This window comes from Bidens hawaiensis, unplaced genomic scaffold (assembly GCF_021521415.1).
Source record: "Bidens hawaiensis isolate Kalapana, Puna unplaced genomic scaffold, B.hawaiensis_p1.1 tig00004478_1, whole genome shotgun sequence".
NCBI lineage: Eukaryota > Viridiplantae > Streptophyta > Magnoliopsida > Asterales > Asteraceae > Bidens > Bidens hawaiensis.
The window spans coordinates 1,302,063-1,313,107 of NW_027491271.1; the positions used below are offsets into that span (position 1 = coordinate 1,302,063).

The 11,045-nt window shown below is 31.4% G+C and overlaps 1 protein-coding gene across 1 annotated transcript; it reads left to right on the forward strand.

Moving 5' to 3' along the window:
* Positions 1-9,932: 9,932 nt before the first annotated feature.
* Positions 9,933-10,811, forward strand: LOC143626704 (snakin-2-like). Its single transcript, XM_077096697.1, has 3 exons — positions 9,933-10,082; positions 10,240-10,282; positions 10,384-10,811. Exons 1-3 carry the CDS (start codon positions 10,011-10,013, stop codon positions 10,563-10,565), a joined length of 297 nt encoding a protein of 98 aa, XP_076952812.1. The 5' UTR covers positions 9,933-10,010; the 3' UTR covers positions 10,566-10,811.
* The last annotated feature ends 234 nt before the right edge of the window (positions 10,812-11,045 follow it).

Below are 11,045 nucleotides of genomic sequence, written 5' to 3' on the forward strand. Positions count from 1 at the left end.
CTGGATCTATGGTTTTTGGTTTTTTGTTAGCTTTTGAAACTTTTCTTTATCGAAGAACTCGATCAAAGCTTTCGACTATTGAAGCTTTCAATTAAAAATCATTTGTTTTAACTGTGTTCTTGCTTACCACTTATTAGTGTTTTAGCATGCATCAAATCAAATGGTTGTAATAAAATTCAACTTTATATTTCTTTATTTCATAATTTATATTTTATTAACATTACAAATCTAGAAAAAAAATATTTATTTTTAAATTTTAGATATATAAGTTTAATGCAGAACACAAATTACATATATACACACATAAATTTAGGTTATGTAGAATGCTATACGATTTTTTACTAGTCCGACATCAAACTTGTAAGACTACCCTATTTAATAAACATCAAACCGTGACAATCAAATAACCTTTTTGTTATTATGGATCTACCGCATACGAGGTACAAAGATTTGGATTAAATTTTATTTAGTTGAAGCTAGGTAAATTTCATGATAACGCACACGATAAAAACATATGCAAAAAAAGTATTTTTAACAGTTTTAAAACTACTTTCGATACATGAGTGAGTGGTAAACATTTCATTAGGAGCATTCCCAACTAACAATGGAAAGTTAAGGTTATAATCCGATAACCTAAATCGAATAAATAAAAGAAAATATATTCAAATTTTCTGTCTTCAAATGAATAAAACCAAAGCAATTGAACCGTCTAGAAATGTGGAGGTGTGGAAAGCGCAAGACAAAATGAATATGTTGCAAGTGTAGCCAAATCTATCACCATCTACAGTACCTGAGGCTGGTAAGAGATATTGGAGATTTAAAAGTGTCTTGTTTGTGATTGGCTTTTTAAAAGTTGACTAGGATTGTTTTAATTAAATGATCTTTTTTTAATATTTCTTTTTGTATGTGCAGATTTTAGTTGTGATGCAGGGTTATGGTTGAAGGGAACTGAACCCTTGTTGGCTGCAAATCGGGAAGAATGCATGCATATTTATATGTATGAATTTAGTGACGGAGTCAGGAATATTTTTTTTTAAATATTGGTATTTTCAGTTCAATTAGGGTTGGGTCATATAACAAAAGTTGCTCGACAACGAGTCTGTGAACTCTGTCGTTTGTGGTGTCAAAACCTGAACTTTGAGCGCGAAGGCTTAAAATTAACTTTTTTACATTGTATAGGCTACATTTATTACTTCTTTATTTACATATATTTATAATAAATTTAAATATAGTACTTCCTTCGTCCCATCAAAAGTGTCCGCATTTTCTTTTTTATTTGTCTAATTACAAATGTTCACTTTCAAAATTCATTAACCAATTTACAAGTTTACCCTTAAAAACACACAACTAACATTAATAAACAATATATATTGACCCAATTTCCAATTGCATTATTGTCATTTGGTAAACAAAAAAAAACAATAATTTAATATACCTTAAATTTTGTGTTATTTAAACTAAGATATTTTGACCGGGACAAAAGGAGAATACAATAGAAGACTAGCAAGTTAAACCTCTTTTATATTTTGTTAATATATAGAAAAAAAGGTCTGCAAGAAATTAAATAATATTATAATATAAAAAAATATATAGTAATAATAATGTTATCGACTTCTGATGAGTTTTGATTCTATTCTTAGGTATTGACTTGGTTAACTAGAGGTAATGAGTAGGTTTTGAAGAGACTATTATATTAATAGGATACACTTTCTTTTGTTTGTCTTCTTCACCGGACATCATAAGTTGATTCTGTTCGTCGGAAAAAGTACGTTCATGTATCTTTTCTTCAGATTTTTTATCGATTCACGTCAGATATTTCACAAGGGTCGGTGTTAAAATTTCTCAAGGGTCGCTCTTGATTAAATCCCATAAGATGCTTGTGAAAAAAAAATTTCACAGGGGTCGGCCAACCCTTGTCCACTACACCTAAGTTCGCCTATGGGTCTGACACGTGGAATACTCTATTTGGGATAATGGATTACATAAACTCATTTTACCAACATTTACCATCAACTTACCATCTGGATTCTCCTTTTTAACCTCCCGGACACGTGTCACAACCCCATGAATCCTCTATCTTAAATAAAGGATTGTCACCACAAGAATATATGCTTATAGTTCTCGTGAATAACTTCAGTCAATGTCATATTTGTCACCATAAAAATGTATTCAGTTTTCTCACGAATGAAACATTTTTTCATGAGTGAATTATGACTTTTAAAATGTGACCCTGGAAATTCTTCATTTTTATATCTAAAGAAAGGATTATAAGTATTCTTCACACACTTTTAATACATATATTAATTAACTTTTAATGTCAATAAATATGTCACATTTGCGTATAGTTAGTTAGGGGCTCAGATAAAATAACAATAGATTTATATATCCTTCACCTCATTTTTAATATAATACATTACATTAAAGACAATAAAATGTAAAGCATAAAACAATTCTTCAAACGATAAATTATTACAAACAGTCATATATAACCACCACCTAAACATGATTCTTCATTAACAACTAGATAACTTATTGTTGATGGTAAGGACACCTATTTTTCATGTGACCGGGCTCCTTGCATATTAAGCATTTACGAGGAGCTTTTGATTCGTCCTCAAGTCCAGTATATATAAATCACTCATGAAAACAGGTTTCATTCACGAGAAAGCTGAATACATTCTTATTGTGACAAATATGACAGTGACTGAATTCATTCACGAGAACTATAAGCATATATTGTGGTGACAATCCTTTATTTAAGATAAAGGATTCCTGGGTTGTGACACGTGTCCAGGAGGTAAATAAAAGAGATTCCAGATGGTAAGTCGATGATAAATGTTGGTAAACTGAGTTTATGTAATCCGCTATCTCAAATTGAGGATTCCACGCGTCAGACCCCGTTGACATGGACAAACGGTTGTCGAACAATCATCCGAGTTTGAGACACACGTGAAAAGCATGTTTGCGTGTACTTGTATCCACCATCTAAGATTGATGATTACTTAAAAGCAATTATATTCTAGTTCACTATCTAAAATCACTTATTTTTTTCTCCGGGTCACCTAAACCAAAAAAAAATCCATGAAGCGAAAACACACATGATAAACAAAAGGTATAGAACAAAATGTTAAAATCTTTACCAGAGTTGCGTTTTGTATGGATTTTTTTAATTGACAGATTTTCCAAAATTTTAAAATTACAAATTGATTAATAGCTTTTAAAATTAAAACCATAATTATATTGAGAGCAAACTATGGTTTCAATCATGTGATTTGTCTAAATATACGATTTTAATCTAATAGTTTTAAATTTGTGATTTTTGTCTCTATAGTTTCTTTTCAATTGCAATTAAAACTAAACCCATTAACCTCGTTAAGTTTGGTCTTTTAACCAATCAACATGCACCTCACGTAAGGAGCGGTTTTGTCACTTTTCTCCCAAAATAAACCGCAGTCCTAATTTACAAGCCCTCTTACGTGAGGGGCTTGGCTTTATTTGGAGAGAAAAAAGACAAAGTTGCCCCTCATGTGAGGTGCATGCTGACTGGTTTAACGGCCAAACTTAACGAGGTTAGTGTGTTCAGGTTAATTGCAAGTGAAATGAAATCACTTGGACGAAAATTACAAATTTAAAACTATTGAACTAAACCATATATTAGGAAAAAACACAGGGATAAAACTACAATTTGCTCTTTTATTGATGAATAATTTACTAGTTGTACTTAGGGCTGTTCACGAACCAAACCGAACCGAACGCAAGCATGCTCATACTTGGTTTGGTTTGAAAGCGAGCCGAACCGAGCGGATTGAATTTAAAGAAACTAGCGATATCTTTATGCTTGAACTTGGTTTGGTTTTGAAACCGAGCGGCTTGGTTCGGCTTGGTTTGGCTTGATTTCTTATAAAGTTTCCAATTCTAAATTTCTAAAACTTCAAAATATCATTAATTTTAGACTTTTAACTCTAAATTATCTAAACTTTCACCTTTAAAATGTATAAACTCAAAGTTAACAACAAAACATATATAAAACGAGCGGCTATGATTTAAAATTGAACTTTGAATTCAACACAAAAGAAGGAAATTTTAAAAACTTTAAAAAAATAGTATACTTTTATATATATACATAAAGTTTATATATAAAACTAATAAATAAAAAATAATTCGAGCAAAACGAACTGAACCAAACCGAGCGAGGCTTTGCTCATGCTTGGATTATTTTTAAACCGAACCGAGCCGAACGACTTACTTCCAAACCGAGCCTAAATCGAACGAGCATTTTCAAACAATTTTCGATCGAACGAAGAACGAACGGTGAGCGACGAGCATTTTGGACAGCCTCAGTTGTACTCTTTTAGACTATAAAAGAAAAGGAAAAAAGAAAGGAAAGAAGATTATTAAAATTGAAAAAAAAGTCTAGAAGGTCTCATTCTGATGTCTTAAATTTCATACAAAAAATTACATTTATTGTTCTAGTGATGAAGGGGGCATGATGGTACGTATTAATGTGGTGTTCTCTCAATTAAACGATTGTGAGTTCAAATTCTTCGGTATATATTATATAGACGTGATAATCTATATATTTTATAGTGTGTTCATCAATAAATAAAACTTACATGAATAATTTCTAAATATAGTAATAAATTTTTCAATATTATTTTTTTATCAATATAAATATATCAAATAACTTCATAATTTCAAATATTGTATATATCAGACTTTTGTAACCCTAGCTATTTCATTCTTATTTCACTTACAGTTTAGTTATGAGTGAGCTACTTTAGCTCTCGTGAGTGTTTGCTAATGATGATTAAACAAAACTACTTGGCTAAAATTAATGTTGAAACATGCATAAAAGTATTCTCGGAATGCCCATATTATTAAAAATAAAAAAACATCATTATTATTCTTGTCAAAACTAATTACTATTAGTCTATTTAAGAATATTTAAAGTTACTTAAAGTTAATTATTAAACTTTATGAGAGATTTAACTAGACTAGAGGAAGGCTTTCCTAATGACAAAGTTACTTAAAGTTAATATCTATGTTTCTTATTAAATATATAATATAAATTTTATTTTGTTTAAAAAAAATAACAAAAAAAAACAACTTTATGAGAGATTTAACTAAACTATTAAACTTAGAGAACCAAATTACCAAATACACACACACTTTGTCATTAGGAAAGCCTTCCTCTAGTCTAGTGTATAAAACCTGATATAATTAAGTTTTTTTAACGAAAAATATTATATGTTCTCATAAGCCACATTTATTGCACCGCTCATTGCATAATTTGAACTATCAACCTTTAAGATAGAGGCGAGACACCTTACTACTACACCATGTTCTTTGGAGACTGATAAAATCAACTTCTGGCATCGAAATTAGATTCCAACGCTTGACTCAAGGTTACTAATTGTGTTACATTATATGAAATATATATGTATAAAGTTTAAACGAAAATTGAAAAAAAAATTTGTGAAAAAAGAAAAAGGTAAAATAAAGTTATTAATAAATTATATGGCATAGAAGTATGGAGCAAATGTTGTAGGGACTTCGTACCTTTTTTGTGTTGTTGTACCCTTCTGGCCATTACAGTGACGCCTAGATACATGACAAACGCATCCAACTTCCATGCTTCCATACACGCATAAACTTCTTTCTTTCGCTCTTTATCAACAAAATTTCAACCGCCTTTATGTCCCCCACTACATTGGTCAATTGAATCGGCCTCTCGTTAAAAATAAGCTTGTTCCAAGCCTTTCATATACTCAATATCGTTACTAAACAAACCACGTGGAATATCTTTTCGTTCTTGTTAGTTTATTCTGAATACTTATATAATTCCAAGATATCTCGTACACTAAACACGTAAATCGTCAATAGCCTGCACCATGAAGATATGACTTGCCAAACGTCTTGGGTGAATCCGCACGAGACAAACAAGTGCTCCTAAGCCAAATGCAACCTTTATTTTACAAAAACAATTGCATTATGTGAAGTTGTATTATAGATAATGCAACCATTTTGTAAAATAAAATTTATGCAATTTTTTGTTGGGCATATTTTTGCAATACTTAGGGAAATAATTAATTCGTGGATGAGAGCAAGCCAATTGTTTTATACTATACAATTATACAATGCACTTGATAATTAAATATATTTGTTATGTGAGTTGGAAGACAGATACGAAAAAAAGGTAGAACAAATCTTAGTCGAGCGCATGAAAATTACGAAAGATGTATGATTTTCTAGTATTTCATAGCTATGTTAAATTCTAAACGTTAACGCTAATATATACAGAATTATACAACAATCTTCTAGTTTAGTTAGTCAATAATAAACCACAACAGAAAGCGAAGGAATAACCTTAACAGTTGTCAACTTGTCATATACTCAAATGTTGACAACCATAAAGTGTTCATCTTATACCTAAAATAAAATACATTCCAACATAAAAGCAAGTGAACTCATGATATATGGCTTCTAACCTAACCAAAATGTTTAATTTATATGGCTTGTTTTATACCTTATTATTTTTTTAAATGTTTTCAAATTTTTAACTTTTAAAACCCAATAATACTTTGATACTTTCTATACATGAGAATTATAATAAGAGAAATCTGCATTTTGTCTCCCTGGTTTATATCGTCGCGAGATGGGTTAACCCCTGAAAAAGATTTTGCGAACTTTGCGCCACTGTGTTTCTTCGGCGGGTCAGTCTATGCCCCTGCCGTCAGTTGACTAACCAAAAAAGGTTGAAATGACCATTTTACCCCTGAGCTTATAACTAAATCAAAAATTTCTTTCAAATGGTGTAGCGGCCGGGGTTCGAACCCCAGACCTTTGGGTTAACAACAAGCAAAACTTACCGTTTGAACTAAACAAGTGTTTGTTTATAATTATATTATATGAAATATATATTCTTTATTTTCATTAAAGAGTTTCTCATCCTCATCATCATCTTCTCTATATATCCATTTTTTCATATCTTTATCCTCATAATCATCATACATATCATCATATCTATATCATCAAAATCATCATATTTTTAAACTTTTCACCCGAAACGAACCGTTTTTTACAGAACTTTTCGCCCGAAAATAACCAAATGAGTCGTTTTTTAAAAAACTTTTCGCCCGAAAATAACCAAACGAGTCGTTTTTTTAGCAACTTTTCACCCGAAAACAACCAAACGAACCGTTTTTTAGTAAACTTTTAACCCGAAAACAACCAAACGAACCATTTTTAGTAAACTTTTCACCCGAAAACAAATAAACGAACCGTTTTTTAGTAAACTTTTAACCCGAAAACAACCAAAACGAACCATTTTTTAGTAAACTTTTAACTCGAAAACAACCAAACGAACCGTTTTTAGTAAACTTTTAACCCGAAAACAAACAAACGAACCGTTTTTTAGTAAATTTTTAACCCGAAAACAACCAAACGAACTGTTTTTTAGTAAACTTTTAACCCAAAAACAAACAAACGAACCGTTTTTTAGTAAACTTTTCACCCGAAAACAACCAAACGATCCTTTTTTAGTAAACTTTTAACCCGTAAACAACCAAAAACGACCCGTTTTTTAGTAAACTTTTCACCCGAAAACAACCAAACGACCCGTTTTGTTGTAAACTTTTAACCCGAAAACAACGAAACGAACCGTTTTTTAGTAAACTTTTCACCCGAAAACAACCAAACGATCCGTTTTTTAGTAAACTTTTAACCCGTAAACAACCAAAAACGAGCCGTTTTTTAGTAAACTTTTCACCCGAAAACAACCAAACGAACCGTTTTGTTGTAAACTTTTAACCCGAAAACAACGAAACGAACCGTTTTTTAGTAAACTTTTCACCCGAAAACAATCAAACGAACCGTTTTTTAGTAAACTTTTAACCCGTAAACAACCAAAAACGAGCCGTTTTTTAGTAAACTTTTCACCCGAAAACAACCAAACGAACCGTTTTGTTGTAAACTTTTAACCCGAAAACAACGAAACGAACCGTTTTTTAGTAAACTTTTCACCTGAAAACAATCAAACGAACCGTTTTTTAGTAAACTTTTAACCCGAAAACAACCAAAACGAACCGTTTTTTAGTAAACTTTTCACCCGAAAACAATCAAACGAACCGTTTTTTAGTAAACTTTTAATCCGAAAACAACCAAACAAACCATTTTTTTAGTAAACTTTTCACCAGAAAACAAACAAACGAACCATTTTTTAGTAAATTTTTAACCCGAAAAAACTAAAACGAACCATTTTTTAGTAAACTTTTAACCCGAAAACAACCAAACGAACCGTTTTTTAGTAAACTTTTAACCCGAAAACAACGAAACGAACCGTTTTTTGGTAAACTTTTCACCCGAAAACAACCAAACGAACCGTTTTTTGGTAAACTTTTCACCCGAAAACAACCAAACAAACCGTTTTTTATTACACTTTTAACTCGAAAACAACCAAAACGAGCCGTTATTTAGTAAACTTTTCACCCGAAAACAACCAAAACAACCGTTTTTTAGTAAATTATTAACCCGAAAACAACCAGAATGAACCATTTTTTAGTAAACTTTTCACCCGAAAACAAAAAAGAACGTTTTTTAGTAAACTTTTAACCCGAAAACAAGCTAAACGAACCGTTTTTTAGTAAACTTTTAACCCAAAAACAACCAAAACGAACCGTTTTTTAGTATATAACCCGAAAACAAGCTAAACGAACCGTTTTTTAGTAAACTTTTAACCCAAAAACAACCAAAACGAACCGTTTTTTAGTAAAATTTTCACCCGAAAACAACCAAACGAACCGTTTATTAGTAAACTTTTAACCCGAAAACAACAAAACGAACCGTTTTTTAGTAAACTTTTCACCCGAAAACAACCAAACGAACCGTTTTTTAGTAAAATTTTAACCCGAAAACCAAACGAACCGTTTTTTAGTAAACTTTTCACCCGAAAACAACCAAACGAACCGTTTTTTAGTACACTTTTAACCCGAAAACAACCAAAACAAGCCGTTTTTTAGTATACTTTTCACCCGAAAACAACCAAAACAACCGTTTTTTAATAAATTTTTAACCCGAAAACAACCAAAACGAACCGTTTTTTAGTAAACTTTTCACCCGAAAACAACAAGGGAACCGTTTTTTAGTAAACTTTTAACTCGAAAACAAACAAACGAACCGTTTTTTTGTAAACTTTTCACCCGAAAACAACCAAACGAACCATTTTTTAGTAAACTTTTCACCCGAATGATCGGAAAAAAGAGTTGGCCGGAAAAACGAGATGGCCGGAATCCATAGCGACGTGGTGTCGGAGGTTAGGGGTTTTGGTCAAAATGACTTATGGGTTTGAGGATTTGAGAGATTCGATTACTTGTAATGAAACTGATGATGATGAAGAACATCAAGTATGTTTGAGGTTGATGATGATGATGATGAGCTGATGATGAAGATGATGATCTGCTCTGATGATGAAGATGAGTATTATTATTATTATTAATAATATTATTATTATAATCTCTTATAATTATTATATTATTACTATTATTATTATATTTATAATTTATTAAAAGAAGATTACTAAAATACCAACGGTCAACGGACGGTCAACTGACGGTAGAAGTCAGAAGAACCCGCCGGAGAAACACAGTGGCGCAAAGTTCGCAAAATCTTTTTAAGGGGTTAACCCATCTCGCGACGATATAAACCAGGGAGACAAAATGCAGATTTCTCTTATAATAATATGATACAATAGGACCAAAGTCATCCTTGCTTGATAGTTGATATGAACCAAAGTGTGGTTCTGTTGTGACAAGGAGAAAAGGTTTATGAATGTGTGATCAAGCGTTGGAAGGGACATAGTCTTTTAAATAAATAAATAAAAGTTATTTTGTTGAAAATATAAATTATTTTAATTATTTAATGGGCATTATTCTTTCCCTGTAAATAGGGTGCTAGTATCCAACCATAGACACCAAAATAAACACAAAGCAAAGAAGTCTACAACTTTGTAACCCATGGCCATCTCCAAGCATTTTGTTGTTCTTGTTCTTCTCTCTATGTTGCTTCTTGTTCAAGCACATGAAATGGTATAGATTCCAACCATTTTTACTAGTTTCTTTGTATAATAACAAATCCGGGTGTAAAAATACAAGAAACCAATGACCTTTAATACCACTTACCTTCTAATTCCGCTTATGGTTTTTATACCTTGATTTTTTTTTTATTTTTTATTTTTTGTCATAGATGAATGAACTTGATGGGAAGAGCGTCAGTGCTTCTAAAATCAGTAAGTGATACATCTTATTATTAATAAAATTAAGAACTAATTGGAGATGAAAAAACTATAGCTAAATGTATTTGTAACTAATTTTGCAATCTTGTATTCAGATTGTGGGTCAGCATGTAAGGCTAGGTGTAAGTTATCTTCGAGGCCGAACTTGTGCCATAGGGCATGTGGGACTTGTTGTGCCCGTTGCAGCTGTGTGCCTCCGGGAACTTCGGGTAACCAAGAGGTTTGCCCTTGTTACTACAATATGACTACCCATGGAGGCAAGAGAAAGTGTCCTTAAAGCTTTATCTAGTCGTGGACCTTGTGCATGTTTTATGTGAATCCTTTGTTACATATGTATTGTATATTTATTTCATGGACTCTTGTCTAGCGAGTGATCGTTCCTTGTTCCTATGCGTATTTTTAATAAGCTACAATATAGAATAATCGTGGTGTACTAGTATTATTTTGTGAAATAAAAGTTGTATGACAATTTAATTTGTGGTAAGTACGTCTTGGATATATATACTCATGTCTATTTAATCAATGAACCGTCTCTTATGAAAATCTTGGTTATGGACTTATGGCGGAGGGTTAAAACTATGTCACACAACATAAACTTTTGTTCGAATATATGCTTATTGTTTAATTCAATGGAAGACATATAAACTATTAATATTCCTTATAACTCCATATCATATATCGTAAATGATTCATTATTTTTGGATTTTAATAATTATACTTATATGCGAGTTAATAAATAGTTATTTTCGAATTTGTG

Excerpts from the sequence above, each read along its gene's own strand:
- LOC143626704 (XM_077096697.1), top strand. The coding sequence starts at position 10,011 with ATGGCCATCTCCAAGCATTTTGTTGTTCTTGTTCTTCTCTCTATGTTG. Across the intron at positions 10,083-10,239 it reads TTGTTCAAGCACATGAAATG|ATGAATGAACTTGATGGGAA; the intron begins GTATAGATTCCA and ends TTTTTGTCATAG. Across the intron at positions 10,283-10,383 it reads CGTCAGTGCTTCTAAAATCA|ATTGTGGGTCAGCATGTAAG; the intron begins GTAAGTGATACA and ends TCTTGTATTCAG.